General features: G+C 34.6%; 1 protein-coding gene across 1 annotated transcript in view; it reads left to right on the top strand.

The window, feature by feature from the left end:
* Positions 1-23,500, top strand: part of LOC116533783 (putative solute carrier organic anion transporter family member 1B7) — a 62,785-nt gene that overhangs the window by 10,671 nt on the left and 28,614 nt on the right. The window contains 6 exon segments of the mRNA XM_032253653.1: positions 9,063-9,305; positions 12,774-12,938; positions 14,306-14,501; positions 17,689-17,854; positions 20,042-20,102; positions 20,105-20,225. Of these exon segments, the coding sequence (XP_032109544.1) occupies positions 9,063-9,305; positions 12,774-12,938; positions 14,306-14,501; positions 17,689-17,854; positions 20,042-20,102; positions 20,105-20,225 (952 nt within the window).

Consider the following 23,500-nt stretch of genomic DNA (forward strand, 5'->3'; position numbering starts at 1 on the left):
TACATATTTTGGTAATCAATCTCTTGCCAGATGGGTAGTGTGCAAATATTTTTTCTTGTTCTGTGGGTTGATTCTTCAATTTATTGTTAGTTTCCTTTATTTTACGGAAGCTTTTTTAACTTGATGGAATCCTATTTGTCCTTTTCTGTTTATATTTCCTGTGCTTACAAAGTATTACTCAAAAATGATTTGCCCAGTCTTATATTCTGAAGATTTTCCTTAAGATTTTCTTATAGTAGTTTTATATTTTGAGGTCTTAGATTTAAGTCTTTAATGCATTTTGATTGATTTTTTTTATATGGCAAGAGATAGGGGTTTAGTTTCATTCTTCTGCGTATATATATATCCAGTTTTCCTAGCACCATTATCGAAGAGACTGTCTTTTCCCCAGTGTACGTTCTTGGCACCTTTGTCAAAAATGAGTTTGCTTTAGGTGTGTGGATTTGTTTCTGGGTTATCTATTCTTCTCCATTGGTCTATGTGTCTGTTTTTATGCCAATACCATGCTGTTTTGGTTAGTGCAGCTCTGTAGAATAATTTGAAGTGAGGTAATGTGATTCCTTCGGTTTTGTTCTTTTCTGCTCAGTATAGATTTCCCTATCCTGTGTCTTTTGTAATTCAATGTAAATTTTAATATATTTTTTTTTCTGTTTCTGTGAAGAATATCATTGACTTTATAATAGAGATTGCACTGAATCTGCAGATTGTTTTGGGTGGCATGGACATTTTAACCACATTGATTCTTCCATGTACATAGAATATAATTTCATTTTTGTGTCTTGATTTAAATTTCCATCCTCAGTGTTTTACAATTTTTATTGTTGAGATCTTTCCCTTCTTTAGTTAAGTTGACCTCTAGACATTTAATTTTTTTGTGGCCATTGTAAATGGGATTTAATTATTTTATTCAGATTGTTCGCTATTGACATATACAAATGGTACTGATTTTTGTATGTTGATTTTGTATCCTGCAATTTTACTTACTTTGCTTAACAATTCTAATATTTTTGTTTGTTTGTTTGTTTGCTTTGGTGGGATCCTAGGTTTTTCCAAATCTATGATGACATCACCTGTAAACAAGGATAATTTGACTTTCTTTGGTTTTGGATGCCCTTTATATCTTTCTCTTCCCTAATTGCTCTAGCTAGGTCTTCTGGTAATATGTTGAATAACAGTGATGAAACTAGGTGTCTACGTTCTCATGGGCATTTGTTATTGCCTGCCTTTGGGATAAAAGCCATTTCAATAGGCGTGAGATGATATCTCATTGTAGTTTTGATTTGCATTTCTCTGATGATTAATGATGTTGAGCACCTTTTCATTTGCATGTTTGTCATCTGTAAGTCTCCTTATGGAAAATGTCTATTCAAATCTTTTGCCCATGTTTTGATCAGATGATTAGATTTTTTTCTATAGAGTTGTTTGAGCACTTTATAAATTCAGGGTATTTATCTCTTGTCAGAGGGAGAATATTGCAAATGTTTTCTCCCATTGCATAGGTTGTCTCTTCACTTTGTTCATTATATCTTTTGCTGTGTGAAGCTTTTTAACTAGATGTGATCCCATTTGTCTATTTTTACTTTGATTGCTTGTGGTTGTGGGGTATTGCTCAATAATTTTTTTGCCCAGACTAATGTCCTGATAATTTTCATCAGTTTTTTTGTAGTAGTATCAAGTTTGAAGTCTTAGATGTACATCTTTAACCACTTTTGATTTGATTTTTACATATGGTGAGAGATAGAGGCCTGGTTTTATTCTTCTGCATATGGACATCCCGTTTTCCAGCACCATTTATCAAACAGTCTGTCTTTTCCTCAGTGCACATTTTTGGCACCTTTGTCTAAAATGTGTTCACTGTAGTCATGTGGATTCTGGGTTCTATTTTGTTACATTGGTCTATGTGTCTGTTTTTATGTTAGTGCCATACTGCATGCTGTTTTCATCTCTATAGCTCTGTAGTATAATTTGAATTCAGCTCATTGAACTCCTTGAGCTTTTTTTACTTAGGATAGTTTTATCTATTTTGTGTCTTTGTGGTTGCATATAAACTTCAGGTTTGATTTTTCTATTTCTATGAAGACTATTATTGTTATTTTGATTACATTGAATCTGTAGATTACTTTGGGTAGCATAGACATTAAAATAACATTGATTCTTCCAATCCAAAGACATAAAATATTTTTTCCAATTTTTGTTGCCCTCCTTAATTTCTTTCATCAGTGTTGTGTTTTATAATTTTCATTACAGAGATCCTTCATTTCTTTTGTTAAATTAATTCCAAAGTATTTAATTTTATTTGTGGCTATTTTAAATGGGATTTTAAAATTTTCTTTGTCAAATTGTTCACTGATAGCATATGGAAATGGTACTGGTTTCTATGTTGTTTTTGTACTGTGCAACTTAACTAAATTTGTTTATCAGGTTGAGTAGCTTCCTTGTGACACCTTTAGGTTTTTCTAAATGTTATATCATATACAAACAACTATAATTTGACTTATTCCCTTCCAATTTGGATGACTTTTATATCTTTGTTGTCTGATTGCTCTAACTAGGACTTCTAGTACTGTGTTGAATCAAATGGTGTTGATGGACATCTTGGTACTGTTACAGATTATAGAGGAAAGGCTTTTAGTTTTTCCCTTTAAGTATGATACTAGCTGTGGGTCTGTCATCTATTGCTTTTATTATTTTGAGCTGTGTTTCTTCTATGCTCAGTTTTTTGAAGATTTTTTTTATTATGTAGGAACGGTAAATTTTATCAAATGCTTTTTTTCAGCATCAGTTGAAATGATTGCAAAATTTTTACCTTTTATTCTGTTGATACAATGTGTCCAGTTGATTTATTTCCATATATTGCATGATCCTTGCATTCCTGGGATAAATCCCACTTCATCATGGGAAACGATCGTTCTTATATATTGTTGATTTGGTTTCTTAGAATTTTGTTGAGGATTTTTGCACAATTCTTCATCAGAGATTTTGGCCTGTAGTTTTCTTTTCTTTTTTTCTTTTTTCTTTTTTTTTTTTTTTTTTTGCAAGGGGGCAGGCAGGAGGAGGAAATTTTAAACCTTAATTATTTAATGAATCTAAGCAATGTTAATTAGTAGCTGCTAACATCATAAGAGAGAAACACTCATACATTTACAGTTGGTAGTGTATTTTTCTATACTCATAGAAATTTATGCTACCAACTGTACCCCTTTATTTTTTCTTTTATTTGCTTATTTATTATTTATTTATTTATTTATTTTGTGGAGACTGGATTTCACTATGTTGCCCAAGCTGCTTTCAAACTCCTGGCCTCAAGCAATCCTCCCACCTTAGCCTCCCAAAGTGCTGGGATTACAGGCATGAGACACCCTGTCTGGCATAATTCTTGCCTAAAAATTGAGCCTGAGTCTGATGAAGTCTCTAGTTTTAAATCACCTATGCATAGGAAATGCAGGGAGACAGGAATAAGTTACATTTCAGGAATACAATCACTAAATTCCAGACTGTTGGAAACTCCATTCAATTAGAGGAACAACTTCTTTTATACGTAAATTGCAAGGAAAGAGGAATGAAACAGAGATTTAAGATTCATACTCAGCTGCAGTATGGATCTTATTTAGATCCTTATTTGAACCACAAGGGAGTAAACAGAGATACTGGGGAAATTTGAACTATCATTTGAAGATAAGAAATTATGATTAAGAAATTAACATTTTTAGGTCTTATATTTGTCGATGTTTTCTTCTCTTTTTATTACATTTTAGGTTTTGGGGTACATGTGAAGAACATGCAAAATTGTTGCATAGGTACACACATAGCAGTGTCATTTGCTCCCTTCCTCCCCATCACATATATCTGGCATTTCTCCCCATGCTATCTCTCCCCAACTCCCCACCCCCCACTGTCCTTCCCCTATTTCCCCCTGACAGACCCCAGTGTGTGATGCTCCCCTCCCTGTGTCCATGTGTTCTCACTGTTCAATGCCCACCTATAAGTGAGAACATGTGGTGTTAGATTTTCTGTTCCTGTGTCAGTTTGCTGAGAATGATGGTTTCCAGGTTCATCCATGTCCCTACAAAGGACACGAACTCATCGTTTTTTATGGCTGCATAGTATTCCATGGTGTATATGTGCCACATTTTCCCTGTCCAGTCTATCATCAGTGGGCATTTGGGTTGGTTCCAGGTCTTTGCTGTTGTAAACAGTGCTGCAATGAACATTCATGTGCATGTGTTCTTATAGTAGAATGATTTATAATCTTTTGGATATATACCCAGTAATGGGATTGCTGGGTCAAATGGAATTTCTATTTCTAGGTCCTTGAGGAATCGCCACACTGTCTTCCACAATGGTTGAACTAATTTACACTCCCACCAACAGTGTAAAAGTGTTTCTATTTCTCCACATCCTCTCCAGCATCTGTTGTCTCCAGATTTTTTAACGATCGCCATTCTAACTGGCGTGAGATGGTATCTCAATGTAGTTTTGATTTGCATTTCTCTGATGACCAGTGATGATGAGCATTTTTCATTTTTTTGTTGGCCTCATGTATGTCTTCTTTTGTAAAGTGTCTGTTCATATCCTTTGCCCACTTTTGAATGGGCTTGTTTGTTTTTTTCTTGTAGATCTGTTTTAGTTCTTTGTAGATTCTGGATATTAGCCTTTTGTCAGATGGGTAGATTGCAAAAATTTTTTCCCATTCTGTTGGTTGCCAATTCACTCTAATGACTGTTTCTTTTGCTGTGCAGAAGCTGTGGAGTTTGATTAGGTCCCATTTGTCGATTTTGGCTTTTGTTGCCAATGCTTTTGTAGTTTTGGCCATGAAGTCCTTGCCTATGCCTATGTCCTAAGTGGTTTTGCCTAGATTTTCTTCTAGGGTTTTTATGGTGTTAGAGCTTATGTTTAAGTCTTTAATCCATCTGGAGTTAATTTTAGTGTAAGGTGTCAGAAAGGCGTCCAGTTTCTGCTTTCTGCACATGGCTAGCCAGTTTTCCCAACACCACTTATTGAACAGGGAATCCTTTCCCCACTGCTTGTTTTTGTCAGGTTTGTCAAAGATCAGATGGTTGTAGATGTGTGGTGTTGTTCCGAGGCCTCTGTTCTGTTTCCATTGGTCTATATCTCTGTTTTGGTACCAGTACCATGCTGTTTTGATTACTGTAGCCTTCAGTATAGTTTGAAGTCTGGTCATGTGATGCCTCCAGCTTTGTTCTTTTTGCATAGAATTGACTTGGCTATGTGGGCTCTCTTTTGGTTCCATATGAAGTTTAAGGTGGTTTTTCCAGTTCTGTGAAGAAGATCATTGGTAGCTTAATGAGGATAGCATTGAATCTGTAAATTACTTTGGGCAGTATGGCCATTTTCATGATATTGATTCTTCCTAACCATGAGAATGGAATGTTTCTCCATCTGTTTGTGTCCTCTCTTATTTCATTGAGCAGTGGTTTGTAGTTCTCCTTGAAGAGGTCCTTTACATTCCTTGTTAGTTGTATTCCTAGGTATTTTATTCTCTTTGTAGCAATTGTGAATGGCAGTTCATTCTTGATTTGGCTCTCTTTAAGTCTGTTATTGGTGTATGGGAATGCTTGTGATTTTTGCACATTGATTTTGTATCCTGAGACTTTGCTGAAGTTGATTATCGGTTTCAGGAGATTTTGGGCTGAGACGATGGGGTCTTCTCAATATACAATCATGTCATCTGCAAATAGAGAAAATTTGACTTCCTCCTTTCCTATTTGAATATCCTTTATTTCTTTTTCTTGCCTGATTGCTCTGGCTAGTACTTCCAATACTATATTGAGTAATTGCTGGTTCATAAAGTATTTTATTTCTCCTTCACTTATGAAGCTTATTTGGCTGGATATGAAATTCTGGGTTGAAAGTTCTTTTCTTTAAGGATGTTGAATATTGGACCCCACTCTCTTCTGGCTTGTGGGGTTTCTGCTGAGAGATCTGATGTGAGTCTGATGGGTGTCCCTTTGTCAGTAACCTGACCTTTCTCTCTGGCTGCCCTTAGCATTTTATCCTTCATTTCAACCCTGGTGAATCTGACAATTATGTGCCTTGGGGTTGCTCTTCTTGAGGAATATCTTTGTGGTGTTCTCTGCATTTCCTGGACTTGAATATTGGCCTGCCTTGCTAGGTTGGGGAAGTTTTCCTGGATAATATCCTGAAGAGTATTTTCCAGCTTGGATTCATTGTCTCTGTCACATTCAGGTACACCTATCAAATGTAGATTAGATCTTTTCACATAATCCCATGTTTCTTGGAGACTTTGTTCATTACTTTTTACCCTTTTTTGTCTAATCTTGCTGCTTCATTTTATTTCATTGAGTTGATCTTTGACCTCTGATATCCTTTCTTCTGCTTGGTCAATTCAGCTGTTGAAACTTGTGGATGCTTCACAAAGTTCTTGTTTTGTGTTTTTCAGCTCCATCTAGTCACTTATAGTCCTCTCTACGCTGTTTATTCTTGTTAGCATTTCATCAAATCTTTTTAGTTTCTTTGCATTGGGTTAGAACATGTTCTTTTAGCTCACAGAAGTTTCTTATTATCCACCTTCTGAAGCCTGTTTCTGTCATTCATCACACTCGTTCTCCATCCAGCCTTGTTCCCTTGCTGGCAAAGAGTTGTCATCCCTTGTAGGAAGAGAGGCATTCTGGTTTTGGGTGTCTTCATCCTTTTTGCGCTAGTTTCTTCCCATCTTTGTGGATTTATCCACATATCATCTTTGTAGTTTTTGACTTTCAGATTGGGTCTCTGAGTGGACGTCCAGTTTGTTGATGATGAAATTATTTCTTTCTGTTTCTTAGTTTTTTTCCTAACAGTCAGGCCCCTCTGCTGTGGGACTGCTGAGGTCCTCTCCAGCTCCTGCTTGCCTGGGTATCACCTGCAGTGACTGCAGAACAGTAAGGGTTGCTGCCAGTTTCTTCTTCTGCTATCTTTGTCCCAGAAGGATACCCGCCAGATGTCAGTCTGAGCTCTCCTTTATGATGTGACTCTTTGGATATATGGGGGTCAGGGAGCTGCTTGAGGAGATAGTCTGTTCTTTGTAGGAGCTCAAGTGCTGAGCTGTGAGCTCCATTGTTCATTCAGAGCTGCTGGGCAGGTACATTTAAGTCTGTTGCAGCAGAACTCATAAACGCCCTTTTTTTTTTTCTTAACCCAGGTGCTCCATCCCTGGGAGTTAGGGCTTTATTTATAAGTTTCTGTCATGCTGCTGCCTTTTTTCAGGGCTGCCTTGCCCAGCAAGGAGGCAGCCTAGTCACAGTCTTCCTACAGAGGCTTTGCTGAGCTGCTGTGGGCTCTGCCCAGCTGCCGTGTGAACTTCCCTGCAGTCCTGTTTATACAGGTATAGTTAGGACTGCTTCAGCAATGGCGGCCAACCTCTGTAAGGGCAGACTATCTCTGTAGTGGCGTGCTGCCTTGGCAATGGCAGACTACCTCTATAGTGGTGGACTGCCTTGGTAATGATGGATCCCCCTCCCCCCTGCAGAGCTGGACCATCCCAGGTTCAGCTGTGCTTGATGTGAAACTCTCAATCCAGAGCATTTCAGATTGCTGTTTTATGTGGGGGTGAGACCAGCTGAGCCCAATCACCTGGCTTCCTGCCTCAGACCCCTTTTTTTTTTTTTTTTTTAAAGGGCAACCCTGTCTCTCTGGTGTTCCAGTCGCCTGTTGAAAAGGCACTGGGATCTGTGTGATTTCACATGCAGCGACCCACTGCACTGGCTGAAACAGCCCCACTGAGGAGATTCGTGGTGCTTTTTTTGCCCAGGAATCTCCTGGCCTGGCTCCATGTTTCAGTCCCCTTTTTATCAGTTGAATAGGTGACTGTCTCCCAGGAGCTCCAATCGCCAGCTAAAATGGCACCCGGACCCATGTATTTTGTGTGGAGACCTGCCACGGCAGCCAAAACAGCTATGCTGGTGACCCGTGGGGCTGCTCCGCCTGGGAATCTCCTGGTCTGTGGGCAATAAAAATCCGTCCAGAATGCAGCGTTCACTCACCCTCCACACTTTCACTGGGAGCTGCAATCCTGTGCTGCTCCTAATCAGCCATCTTGGATCAGTGACCAGTTTTCCTTTCTTGATGTACATTTGTCTAGTTGTGGTATGAGGGTAATACTGGCCTCATAGAATGAATTTGGAAGTATCCTTCATGCTCTATTTTTCGGAATAGTTTGAGTAGTATTGGTATTCATTATTTCAATCTCTTTGCTAAATTTATCTGATAGAATTCTGAATTTATTCTCTGTGTCATCTCAAATTTCGTTGAGTTTCCTCAGAACAGCTATGTTGAAATATGTCTGAAACAACACATATATCTGTTTCACCAGGATTGACTCCTAGTGCTTTATTTAATTCATTTGATGAAGTCATGTTTTTCTCCTTGGTGCTCATAAATGTTCACTATTGTCTGGGCCTTGTTTTGCAGTCTGGGTATGCTTTTACCCATCAATCTTGAGTAGGCTTCCTAAGTATTTCAAGTGACTAACACCCCATGGTTGGTAATATTGTGGTTTGTGCAGTCATGTAGAGGTACTGCCTTGCTGGCCTCAGATAATATCCAGAAGAATTTTCTCAATTACTAGGCAAAGACTCATGTTCTTTTCCCCTAATTTTCCAAAACAAATGGAATCTCTGTCTTTCTGTGCTGAGCTGCCTAGAACTTGAGGCTCAGTAATGCAAGCACCCCTGTGCCCACCACATTTTCAGAAAACAATGAGGATTCCTATTTTTTCCATGAATAGTTATTAAATGGTTGGTGGGATTAAGACTCCAGTAATGACAGCTATCCCATCATGTAATCAGAAAAGCCACCAAGTACTCTCAAGCTCAGGAAATGAGAACAATGTCATGACTGATTCCTGGTCTACAGTAATTGCAAGATATCATCAAATGTTAGACTGATCCTATTTCAGAGATAACAAAATATGAAAAGAAAAAATAGAGTTTTAAAATTTATGACATATGCTTTACTTTGTTCATCTAAGGAGGACTGTAATCATTATTTCCCGGAACCTACTGTACTTCAAAATGATTTTGACTGGCTTCTTCTATTTATTCTAGGCATAGTCAAGATAACTCCTAAGGACTATCGTCGGGTTGGAGCTTGGTGGCTTGGTTTTGTTGTGTCTGGACTATTATCCAGTATTTTTTCCATACCATTCTTTTTCTTGCCCTCAAATCCAAATAAACCACAGCAAGAAAGGAAAGTATCACTATTTTTGAATGTGCGAAAAACAAATGATAAAAGGAATCAAACAACTAATTTGACCCACCAAGGGAAAAATATTTCCAAAAACGTGACTGGTAAGTTTTTAACATTCATTGTCAACTTGGAGTTGTTAATATCAATAAAAGGTAGGAATGAGTATTCCAAAATAATAAAGCATACCGAAATCATCAAGAATTAGCTTTCTTCTGCACTAAATTTAGCTGAATTATTTTTCTAAAAGTCACACTAAAGTTAACAAATATTTCTTGAGCACATAACAAGCAGAAGTGGATTAGGATTTTGCTCTTCAGCAGGGAGAAACCAATCAAAGGCTACAAATAAAACACCTGTTTCTTATAAGCCAAAAAGTACATATTTATTTTAATATTAAATAGTGTAAACTGTGAGGGTTTAAAAGATTATAATATTTCATTCATTCACTTATTCAACAAATGGTACCAGCCACCATACAATGCCCTGATGATAGAACATTACTTTTATTTTTTCAAGAACCTAGTGGATAATATTGAGAAGTATATAGATCATTGTAACAAAGTATCTTAAATAGCATGGTAAGTTTATACTTAACTATTCTCAGATGTAAATGTGGAATAAGGAGAAGGAATTCAGGAAAGGTTTCTCTTGTAGGTAATTGGAGTAAGATAATTTTTCTTGTTAATTAAAATTGCATATGTGTGTGTGTGTGTGTATATATATATATATAAAATAGCCTACCTAAGTATACAAAAATTTAGTGGAAGCAATAGCTGTAACTAAAGTGATTGAAGTCAGTAATGTGAATCAGGATCCTTTACCACTTGATAGTGGCTCCTTTTTTTAATATAAGCCTGGGAGAGCTAATGAAGGACCACCGAAAAAACGTAATCAAGAGAAAGATCTGGCAGCAGTCAGAGTAAAATATTTGAAATGGTAAGGTATTGACAGTAGTTTTCAGATTGGGATGGAATGGTGAAAACATAAAACCCAAAGTAGTCCAACCAACACCTAAACCTTTGGCAAATGTTTCCGTTTTTACTGAATTAAAGTTACAAACTTTCCAGAATAACCCATGTTCTCCTTCTCATCAATTCTTTCACTTCCCATTTGTTATTGTTGTTGTTATTTTCTCCTCTCCACCACACTAACCCAAGTTCAATGAGATGCTAGAGCCTTGTGTATCCATTCACTCATCAGAGTGGTTGTTCAATTTCGGCTGCATCAGTAGCTTGAAATTGTCCATGGTAGAATTTACCACCATCCATTACTAAGGAAATTGAGAAATTCTACAAATCAAGTGTGTTTCCCAACAAATCAGTTGTTAAACATTTACTAGCACACCACTGTTCTAAGTTTTCTTAATTTAACAAGCATACTAAAAATAGCATATCAAGGAATTTTTGTTTTGTGTATGCTTTGTTTCTACTTTATCTAATTGAATTCATAATTAATGGATTTTCCAAACCTATAAAAGCCAGAGTTCACATGAATTCAAAAATAATAAAGAGGATAATGAAGATGCAAAAATGGGACAATTGCAACACTGTCTATATTTTGAGCTGGGTTTTTTTTGGGGGGAGGGGTTAATAAGTGTCTGTCAGGAATGGATAACATACATAAGTACCTATAGTCAGAAGAAAAACCCCATTGAATTTATTCTATATGCTCTTGATTAAAACTAAGACTAATTGTGTTAGTTTTCAGTTCATTGTAAAGACAATTTGTAAACAATGAGAATGGTTCAAAAGTTGAACAAATTGTTCTTAGGTAGTCAGCGTAATGTCACTTTAGTTGTTTATTGATCTGTTTATTAAAAATATGTAATAAGTTACAATTGTTTAGAAGTTCAGACCAGATGGCATGCAAGATGCTATCAACCACAAAATTTAACAATTTGGTTAATCTACATGTTTCATTCATTTTGAGCAAAGATCATGACTCTCTTAGAATGCCTCACAAATCAATGGTGGTTCTAACTCACCCAGGAGACCAATAGAGGGAAGTTTGGCACTTTGGCCTAACAATTTTAAATGTTGTTTACTTCTACTATACATTTTCTTACCTCTTTTCTGTTCTGTGCCATTTCCTCAACTGACTTTTGTATTATTATTATCAGAGGAAACTCTTTCTTTAAAAAATGTTTTCCTCTGATTGTATTACTGTTAGTACTGGTCATATCTACTGAAAATCTTTAGAGGTCTATAGAGAACAAGATATTTCAAAGCTCATATGATCCATCTCTCAATAATCATTTCTGGGTCTGTCTTGCTGTACTCTAAAACTGCCTGTGGCTTCCACTTTTAACTTCTATTATAGTCGATTGACCTGGCAATCAGAGACCTAGATCATAAAATTTCTGCCACGGACAGAAGTTAGAAATTTGTTACCACACCTATTTCTAGGCATACATTTTTGTACAATTACTGTCATAATGTCCCTTGGGACCAACCTTGTTATCCCCTGCCTTTCCTTCTTGCATCTTAACACAGGTGATTTATAATACTGCCAAATTTAAGGGGTCTGTATTGTATGGTGCAGAAGCTATATAACAGGAAAAAAAGAAGTCTGAGTCCTCATACTAATTTTGTCTTTAAAAGTTTTGAACATCAGAGATTGTATTTCTGTGTCTTGGATTATGCTGTCCTTAATTTGAATTTATATTTAACAATTTTGTTGTAATATAATAATATTATTCAGTGCTAATACATAAGGAACATCACATTTCTTTCCTTCCTCTTCCTCCTCCTCTCCTCCTCCTCCTCCTTTTCCTTCTCCTTCTCCTCCTCCTTCTCCTTCTCCTCCTCCTTCTCCTTCTCCTTCTCCTTCTCCTTCTCCTTCCTCTCCTTCTTCTCCTTTCTTCTTTTCCTTCTTGTTCATTGTGACAGGCTATGGCTCTGTCCCCTAGGCTAGAGTGCGGTGGCATGTACATGAGTTGCTGCAGCCTCAATTTCCCAGGATCAACGTATTCTCCCATATCAGCCCCCCAAGTAGCTGAAATGATGGGGGAATGCCACCATGCCAGGCTAATATTTGTATTTTTTGTAGAGAGGAGATTTTTTCATGTTGTCTAGTCTGTTCTCTAACCCCTGAGCTCTAGCAATCTGCATGCCTTAGCCACTCAAAGTTTTGGAATTCCAGGCGTTAGCCACTGCATGCTGCAAACATCACATTTCTGATTCTTTTATTTTTCTTGAACACTTAGTATATTGCCTGGTACCCAATTGAAAATTAAGTATTTGTGGAATAAATAAATAAGTTAATTAATCTGTCTGTAATAGAATGGTAAAGTGCTAAGGATAACCAAATATTAAGTGAACAGAGTTAAGTCACAAAACAGCATTTATGTATGATCCTATTTGGGAGTAAAATGAACTAAACCAATAAATAATATTAGGCATATGAAAAATATTGAAGGAGTATATTTAAACTGTTAAGAGTAGAATTGCAGGATACTCTTTCTGTGTTATGTAGTTTTGTAATTTTAAATCTTATATAACATTTATAAAATTCAAATATTAATGTATTTAAATTGCATTGAAACATTGTTCACTTTTGTAATTCTACAGGTTTTTTACAGTCTTTGAAAAGTATCCTTACCAATCCCCCATATGTTATATTTGTGCTTTTCACATTGTTACACATGAGCAGCTACATTTGTTCTCTTACTTATGTGATTAAAAACATGGAGGAACAGTATGGTCAGTCTACATCTCAGAATAACTTTTTGTTGGGTAAGACATATTTTTTACATGGTTACTTGATAAATGAAACATTACTAGTACTTGTGTTAAAAGACACATTCTATTGTGAAGATGATTTTATATTTTACTAAATATGATTTTATTATCCCTCTAACTTCATAACATTTGCCAAGATTGTGATATAACCATTGTTCTGCAATTGAAGTTAATTTCATGTTAGATGAGTTCTAGAAACAAAGTTGCTTTTGAATAAAACATTCAGATGTAGTATCTGCATAATTGGGTCTCATAGAACTGAGATCCTGAGACAAACCCTTTTGTAATATAACCATTATAATCCTATAATTCATGAAATTGAACTAAGGCCTCACCTACTTACAAAGCATATGATATTGACATTTTTTATAAAAAGAATCAGTTTAAATGCATCACAAAATATGCATTATTCAAAATATCACATTTTAGAGAGTATATTTTGCTACAGTATCTATTTTCAGTGTCATTGAGATCTGCTCATTAAGAAGTTATATCACTTTGTAAAAACTATTCTAAAAACCTTTCTATTATACAAAACTATCAATTTATAGAAACATTGTAGAAATTTGATAAATATGTGATGAGTTAAAAATTTATCAAGTGGTATGTGACTAGGTCCTGAGCACAAAAGAAAATAGTAATTAGAAAATATATGTCCTGAAGCACTAGACCAGGCATCTGGATGATCTCCCTGTTGAACCTAAAAGTTTAAACTTAAAAGTTAAGTTTTGGCTCCCAATAACTTGATCTGAATTTTTTGTTAGAGGAATCTTTATTTTTAATAACTCTTACAGGACAATGACGTGGAAAAATTGTAGGAGGAATTAACCATTTTTAATTCTGTATGTTGATCTTATTATACCAGCGTATGTATGTGTTTTGATGAATAGTGATGAGATATTACTTCAGGAATTCAGTTATAAATCTCTGGGAAAATTTGAAGTAAGTTATTGAGGGTTGGAACTCTACTTTGAGAGATGTACAGAATTTTAGATGGCAGGCTCAAAATCTCATAGTAAAAAAAGATTTTGTTTTGTTGTTGATTTCCAGAAATAAAGAACATGCTTCATAGAAATAATCTGTTCAGACACACAAATATTCTTAGCCATTGCCTTTTGCTTTTGAAGAAACCAAACCCTCAGAACTGTCAGGAAGAAATTATTTTGTCTGTTTTATATGGTACACTGGTTCCCTACCTCCACCTTAGTCTGCACCCTCCTCTTAAAAAAGTGATAAGATGGGATGAATTTGATTCTTCTGATCTCATACTGTGTTTCATATGTAAAGACATATTAGAAAAAAACAATTATATACACGTATGAATATATGTTTACAGCTTTTTTCTCTTCTTTCATTTCTAGGAGTCCTATCTATACCTGTTATTGCAATCGGCATGTTTTTAGAAGGATATATCATTAAAAAATTCAAGTTGTCTTTAGTTGGACTTGCCAACTTGGTATTTTGTTCTGCAACAATGCATCTCTTAGCTCAACTTTCACATTTAATCCTACTCTTTGAAAGCAAATCAGTTGCTGGCCTAACCTTGACCTATGATGGGCTTGTATATATTATTATGTCAATTTCATAATATGTTAACCATCCAATTAAAAGACTATGTGTAAGGAAAATAAGGTAGAATACAATTGTAATTAAACTTTCTTTTCATTGAGAGAAAATTCATTTTTAAAATTCTTAAAATGTTCACTCCCTGAGACCTTAAAGTTATTTTGTTCCTTCATTAAAGAAAAGCAACATAGGTTGAAATAATAATACCTATGAAATAATAATTATAATTTATGGGTAATTATAATGTGTGGTGGGTACTTTTACCCCATTTTATAAACGGGAAAGTGAAGTTTAGAAAATACATAAATTATTTGGCTAACAATGTTGATTCTGGCTGAAATTTAGGGGGTTTGACTCCAAAACTCTTAGTCTTAAGTATTAAAATTTGGGATGTATCATAACAGTAACATAAATTACATTCTCCAAAAGCGACTGAATAACTTTTATCTACAGTTTTTTTATATTAACAACTGTCTTTATGAAATAACACTTTTTCACATTGTACTTAATTCTCCTTTCTGCAAGATACTTTTTTTTTCTTCCGGGAGTCTACATTGGAAATAGCATTAAGATATATTCTGTTTATAATTTTATGTGAGATCTTGGAATATTCTTACTTTTTCATTATTATCATGTTTTGTCAAATGTTTTTAGCACTACAGTCTCTACACCAAATCAAGAACAAGATGCCTACACAGACTTTTAATTGAATATAGCCAACAGTGTAAGCTTAGGAAGGTTCAAAGTCGAGCAAAAAGCCAAGATACTCAGATTACAGTTCAATAACCATGTTCTTTAGTGCTGCTTACTATTGGTTCTGAGCTGTAAAACTCTGGATTTTATGAGGTGTTGATTTTAATTTGTCAAATATTATCATTTTCTTATCTAAATAACATTCTGTTCTTGGAGGCTTGCTAAACTAATCATGAATTATTTTCTGCATGTCCCTAAATCTAAACCGTTTTTGATTTTTCCTATCAACCATCACCTACTTTGGTGAGTCAATAAACATTGTACCTAGAGAACTGGATTTTAGAGGTAAAAGAAACTTAGAGATCATGCAGCCCAACTTCCATATATCATTTCCTTTATTATTTGAGACCTAGAGAATTATGACTTGCTTAAAGTCACACAATGACTCCCTATTGATCTCATATCACACCATTAGTTTCAAAGTCTTCCTGTTTTTCAAGGCAGGCTTTAGCATAAAGCTAGTTTCCTGGAAACAAGTATAGTAACTGTGTCATCTGTTAAAAAGATGGCAGCAAGAGTTATACAGGATTTGTTCAATTTAATTAAATTTACTGGGTCCTTCTTGAAAGGTGATTATTTGTAGGATACATCAATTTTCTCATAGAACTCATAATCTAATAATAGCAAATAATAAAATCAATGTATCCAATATTTATGAAGCCCTATTCACTAGGACCTGTTTTGTAAGTATAACAGAGGTCTCAGAATTATCTCTGATTGTCTCTAAGGGGCCTTAAGACTTTATCAAGGATCCACAAATTCTAACCTATTTTTATAACGATAGAAAGACTTTGCCTTTTGGATTCACCCTCATGACCAAATCACATCTTGACAGCCCTATCTCTTAATACCTTCACATAGGAGATCAGATTTTAATTCATTTATTTGGGGAGGGGCCCAAATATTTAGACCACAACAATCATAAACCATTCTCCATAACTAATCTCAGTAGCATGTCCTCAAACAGAATAATGTATTAGATAACTTTAAATGAAATTATTAATAATGTGTTTTCTAAATTACTAATCTACTTTTTTCTTAATTTAAATTACATACTCATTCCAAGATACTTCATCAATCCTCAATCATTAACAAATTTTTGCAAAACAAAACAACTTTTAAAATCTTAAAGGAGAAAATTTATACAAACAATATGCTGTATAGTTTTAGCCATGATATAAAATTATATTTAATAATTTATAGCCATATAATAAAGTAAATCAGTATAGAAATACTATAGTTTTGCTTTAAAAATATACAGAACTTGATCAGGCACTGTGACTCATGCCTGTAATCTCATCACTTTGGGAGACTGAGGACAGATCGCTAGGTCAGGAGATCAAGATCATCCTGGCCGACATGGTGAAACCCCATCTCTACTAAAATACAAAAAATTAGCCAGGCATGGTGGTGCACGCCTGTAGTCCCAGCTTCTTGAGAGCTGAAGCAGGGGAATCACTTGAACCCGGGAGGCAGTGATTCAGTGAGGCGAGATCGAGCCACTGCACTCCAGCAGAGTAACACTCTGTCTAAATATATATATATATATATATATATATATATGTATATATATTATATATATACACACACACAGAGAACTTTTATACAGAACTCTGTATATATACAGAATATATATATATATATTTGCAATATATATATATAAAGTAAAATATATATATAACTTTATAGTGAGCTGTGAAGAAATTAATGCCATTACCTTACCAAAGAAAAACTGAATCTAGAAAAATAAAAGTACTTATTTAATGTGAACCTTCTTGATAGAATCATAACAACCCCTTGTCTAAGTCTTATCTCTTATTTCTTTTTTTAAATTTTACTTTTTCTAGGTAATAAATCATATCTTGGTAAAGAAGGGTAATTAAAAGTGTTAAAAAAAAATAAAAGTTTTTTTTTTTTTTTTTTTTTTTTTTTGAGACGGAGTTTCGCTCTTGTTACCCAGGCTGGGGTGCAATGGCGTGATCTCGGCTCACCGCAACCTCCGCCTCCTGGGTTCAGGCAATTCTCCTGCCTCAGCCTCCTGAGTAGCTGGGATTACAGGCACGCGCCACCATGCCCAGCTGATTTTTTGTATTTTTAGTAGAGACGGGGTTTCACCATGTTGACCAGGATGGTCTCGATCTCTTGACCTCGTGATCCACCCGCCTCGGCCTCCCAAAGTGCTGGGATTACAAGCTTGAGCCACCACGCCCGGCCGTAGTATTTTTAAAAAATCATTTTGGCATCATCAAATTAAATTTTTTTATCTAATTAAAGAAAACCTTTTATTGCATTTCTCTTCTCTTTCCCTCTTCTTTTCCCTCCTCCTTTATTTCCCTTCTACTCCCCCTCATCTCTCACTTCCTTCTCCTCTCTTCTTCCTCTCTCTTCTGTCTCTTTTTGATATATGTCTATCATATATTTTCAGAAATAGTCCAGTAAGATTTCATGTAGATGTACCACTTTCTTATTGCAACTCAGAGTGCAATTGTGATAAAAATCAATGGGAACCAGTCTGTGGGAGCAATGGAATAACTTACCTGTCGCCTTGTCTAGCAGGATGCAAATACTCAAGTGGTAGTAAAAAGCCCATAGTGAGTATTTATTTTTGCCTTTTCTTCTCTCCTTAATCAAAATCACAGATTTGGTTTTTATTAATTACTTATCGTATCTTCCTGTAAGTAAGGTCTCCAGTATAAAGATCAAAGTAAAAGATCCTAATATTATCTGTCATTGTGATGGCTGTGAAATATAAATAAAACTTCACGTAAAGTCCAGCTTAGGACTTACCAAGTTTTTCTGTTACTTGAATTCTTATTTGAGATTACCCCAGTTTTTTCTTGAGAGTGTAGAAATATGACCTCTTAGAATTTAATCCACTTAGGATTTCTAAGAAGCATCTGATTTGACTGAAGCACATGATTTCAATTAATTTGGAATTAATTTATCTATCAGAAGTTAGGGGAAAGTCCTGATTAACCTGTTGTCAGCACTACCTATTTTACTAGGACAACAATCTATGTGCATTTTTATGTATACATCCTGATGAGTTTAGCTAGGGGCTCACCTGGGCTCTTGACTTTCCAATAAATTAATCAAGGATCCATGCTCACGTGACTGCCCAATTCTCGATTTCCTATTTTGATTTCCTCAAAGCTGGCACTTCTGTTACTTCTCTTAGTATCCTGCCTTCTTATTGCCAACATATCCATTAGAAATTAAATTTCCTTCTTCACTCAAAAGCTTTTTTTTTTACATGTGAGCCACGGGTTTTTCCCAATATCCTGGGTAACTTCGAATAGTTGGAAATTGGCTGTTCCCCATACCTACAATTCACTCAACATCTCACAAAGTTGTGTAATCACTTTTCTGGCGATTTTCCTATTACCAAATTTAGCAATATTGTCAGCTATGATAATTGCTCTCTACACACTCTTCTATGTTTCATTTTTAAACATTTTTCATCTTTCCCTTGCCCATTGTCATACCAATATATTATGGAAAGGCATGGAGAAATTTGAAGAGTAAAGCATCCTAGGTTGCTTTAAAATAGCCCATAAGTTTAATAAACTTGCACAACATATATGGCCCAAAGACTATACTTAAAAGCCCACATCTCATATTCATGGGCTATTATGTTTTTCAGTAAGGGTGATCCCGTTTAATCCCTGGTTTCACTTTGTCCAGTAGTGAAGCTCTGAAAAAAACATAATATTAGAATCCTGAAAAGAGCTCTGTCTACATGGAGACAACTTCTTAATATGGGCAATAGCTATGCCATCTGAAGGCTACTGCAAAGTTCCTTTACTAAATTCTCAGTAAAAATTTAAAAAAACAAAATCGTGTTTTAAAACAATGTTCTCTATATCAAAGTTTGATTTTATTGGCCAGTGTGCTTGCTCCATAAAAGATTGCACCATATTATTCTTAGTGAAAAAAGGAGGAAAAAGGAAGCTTGGTGCAACCATAAAAGTAGAGATTTGAATTCTTTTACAATTCCTCTTTCAGTAATTAATCTTTAGAGCTAGTAGGTTCAAGGTGAACTTCCCTTAAACTTTTGTTTAGCCTAGAATCGGAATAGAATTGTTTTTAGAGCCACCTACTTAGAAACACTGCCTGATTAAACCTCTCAGATCACTTGATCCTAATGTTCCCCTTCTGTACTCTTACCATTAGTCAGGACATTCTGTTGTGTTGGACCTCTCTGGTAATAATATAATCTATTTTGTTATCTGTCATTATGGTCTTGAATGTTGCTTTTGCCTGCTTAAAGGGAATTCTGGCATCTATGCCACCTCTATTTCCTCTGTACTCTTTCCTATTTTCATGAGTGGCTCTAGTTTCAAATTTTAGCCCCTTTCAAACTGCCGTATTTTCTGAATTTGGGGGGTAATCCTTCCCAGGGCATGTCCTTAATACTTAGTAGAGATCATCTAAGTAAGAACGTATATTTTAGGAAGTAAATATAGGCGAAAGAGCAATATTGAAAACAATTTATATTAATGAGAAAATTATATACAGTTTCATGTACTACTTTCTTAAATTCTTTCCCAGTTTTAAAATTCAGAATTTATTAAATGTTAATAGTTAATTCTATTATTTTATACAGAAAGCAGTTCCGGAAGCAATTTTGCCTTTTATTATTAAATAACTATATTTTTATAATATTTTTAAAATTGTAAATATTTTCGTTTGAGACTTCCTTAAATATAATGGAATGTATTCATAGCCTGGTTGCATTTGGCGAATGTATTTGGTAATATTTCAAAAACTATTTTTAGGTATTTTATAACTGTAGCTGTGTGGAAGTAATTGGTCTCCAGAACAAAAGTTACTCGGCGCACTTGGTGAATGCCCAAGAGATGATGCTTGTGCAAGGAATTATTGCATTTATTTTGCAGTTCTAGTTTTAAATTCTTTCCTCTGTGCCATTGGACTTACTTCATATTCCGTGCTGGTGATTAGGTAAGTATGATGTTATAAAACATTATCATGTATATTGAACTAATAACACACCCAATTATGTATGTAGTTTCCATATTTTAGCTCAGATTCATAATTTGTTACATTTTAATTTTCTGGGAATTCTTTTTCTTAGAATTATTATGATCTTTCAATGCCATCATTAGTAATATAATTTTGTCTGTAATACTTCCATTGTGATATTTATCCTCTATATGTTTTTCTTTTAATAAGACTCTTAAGAAACACACTGATTGGCAATTGCCTCAATTGTAAAAGAATCCCTTAATGATTCAAAAAGAACTTTTAACTATAAGTTGCTTTGGACCTTAGTGGGCCAGTTAGAGAAAATCATCTGTTGATTTCATTGAAAAAAACATTTTCAACAGGATATAAATATAAACTTCAGTGTGCAATGAAATTCTAATGCTTTTAATTCTCCCACAGCATGGCTTTTGACCTAGTATCCCATAATACTCTTGTAGACAGTAGAAAAATATATGTAAATAATTAATTCCTTTGTTCACTCATTAAACAGATATTTAGACAGGATGTGATGCTTAATGAAGAATGCTGGTAAGTAAAACCAATAAGGTACCTGTTGTTTCATAGCTTAGAAAAACAAGTGATGTGTAAACAAATAATTACAAATTGCCCTTCATCTTAAGGAAAAAGACTGCTAATAAAGGGAATAAAAATACAAACTAAAGTTTGGATCGAAATGAAAGGATATGAAGGAAAGGACTTACAAAGTACATCTTAAAAGAAGTGATATTTTATCTAAGGGTGTAAAGAAAAAGCCAGATGAAGGGCTTTCAGGGAGAGTGTCTAGCTGCTGATTCCTTAAAACGAGAAACAGCAGTTTGTTTGAAGAATGAAAAAAAATCCAGTTCATTGGATCATATGGAGTGGGGGTGGTGTGGCACAAGGTAAGTTTGTTGAGTTAGGGAGGAAGCAGATAATGTGTGCCCTAATGGACAATATAATAATTCAATCATCTAAAACTGGAAACATGTAAAGACAGGCATGTAAATCTTAGAAATAGACATGATAAGTAGAGTGAGCTGAGTTAACTGCTAATTGTACTTTTAAAACCTATTGGTTGATCACATTCACAGTCAGCCAACAGCATGACATGTTAGGAAACAAAAAACCAACAATGTATTTTAAAATTTTGTTAACATGAAAATAAACCTGTAAACTAAATATACAGATGTTAAATTTTGATCCTGACTGCAAGTCTTATCAAAGTATTTGTTTTTTGACTATGTAATAATAGCTATGATAAGGGCATAAGATGATACTGTGATTTTAATTTTAATTTATCCGATGATTAGTGATGTTGGGGATTTTTTATATGTTTATTGAACACTTGTATGTCTTCCTTTGAAAAATGTCTGTTCATTTCCTATGACCACTTTTTAATGAGGTTCATTATCTTTTTTTTTTTTCAGTTATTTGAGTTTGTCGTATATTATGGATATTAGCACTTTATCAGATGCATGGTTTACAAATATTTTCTTCTTTTCTGTGGTTTGTCTGTGTCCTCTGTTGATTATATCTTTTACTGAGCAGAAGGTTTTTAGTTTAATTAAGTTTAATTGGTGTATATTTGTTGTTGCAGTTGCATTTCCTTTTGAGGACATCGTCATAAATTCTTTGCCTAGAACAATGTCCAGAAGAGTTTTTCCTAGATTTTCCCCTAAAATTTTTTAGAATTTCAGGCTTTACGTTTACATCTTTAATCAATTTTGAGTTAATTTTTATATATGGCAAGAGATATGGATTCAATTTTATGTCTGCATATATGACTCTACAACTTTCCCAGCACCATTTATTGAATATGGTGTCCTTTCCTCAGTGTACATATTTTTTTGCCTTTGTCAAAGATGACTATGTTGTAGGTATGCGGCTTTGTCTCTGGCTTCTGTAGTCTGTTCCATTAATCTATGCATCTATTTTTATACTAGTAGTGTTTATTTTGGCTTATAGGCTTGTAATATAAAGTCAGGTGAATTTTAATTTTTTTTCTAATTCTATAACAATTGAAATTGATAATTTAATAGAAATTGCATTGTATCTATAGATTTCTTTGAGCAGGATGGTCATTTCACACAATACTCATTATTCTAATTCATAAGCATGGGAAATTTTCCATTTGTTTGTGTGATATATGACTTTTTTCATCCGTTCTTTTTGTAGAGATTTTTTACCTCTTTGGTTAAATGTATTCCTATTTTTTTTTATTGCTTATATCTATCAGTAAAACAAATCTTATTATAGACAACTATATTATCTATCAGTTATCTGTAAGATAGATAACTGTATTGGTTTGGTTCTCAACTAGATCATTATTCGTGTATGGAAATGATACTCACTTTGTACATTGGTTTTGTATCCTGAAACTTTACTGAAGTAGCTTATCAAGTCTAGGAGACTTTCAGAGGAGTGTTTAGGATTTTCTAGGTATGAGATTATATCATAAATGAACAGAAATAATTTGAATACTTGTTTTCCAATTTGGATATCTTTGGATACCTTTTATTCTTTTCTTTGCGTGATTGCTCTAGATAGAACTCCCAATACTATGTTCAACAGGAGTGCTGAAAATAAGCATCCTCATTTTGTTCCCATTCTTAGAAGTAATGCTTACAATTTCCCTTTACTCCATATGTTGTAGGCTGTGGTTTGCTTTTTATGGCTTTCATTATTTTGAAGTTTGTTTCTTCTATGCCTAGTTTAGTAATGGTTTTTATCATAAAGGGATGCTTGATTTTATGAAGTGCTTTTTCTGTATCAATTGATTTTATCATATGCTTTTTGGTTTTAATTATATTAATTTGATGAATCACATATATTGATTTGTATATGTTGACCCATCCTTGCATTTCAATAATAAATCCCATTTCATCATTGTGATGAATCTTTTGATGTGCTACTGAACTTAATTTTCCACTGTTTTGTTGAAGATATTTGGATCTATGTTCATCAGGAATATTGGTCTGTAGTTTTATGTTTTATTTGTTGTTTTCTTGCCCAGTTTTGGTGTCAGGGTGATGCTGATGTTGTAGAATGAGTTAGGGAGGATTCTTTCTTGATTTTTTTAGAACAGTTTTATTAGAATTGGTATCATTTCTTCCTTGTTTCTTTGGTAGAATTTGTCAGTGATGTCAACTGTTCTTGCACTTTTTGTTGTTGTTGCTAGAGATTGTTTTATTACTGATTCAGTTTCATTACTCATTGTTTGTTTGCTCAGTGTTTCTATTTCTTTTGGTTCA

The sequence above is a fragment of the Sapajus apella genome, unplaced genomic scaffold (genome assembly GCF_009761245.1).
Source record: "Sapajus apella isolate SASKATOON/1434 unplaced genomic scaffold, GSC_monkey_1.0 scaffold84, whole genome shotgun sequence".
NCBI classification, from domain to species: domain Eukaryota; kingdom Metazoa; phylum Chordata; class Mammalia; order Primates; family Cebidae; genus Sapajus; species Sapajus apella.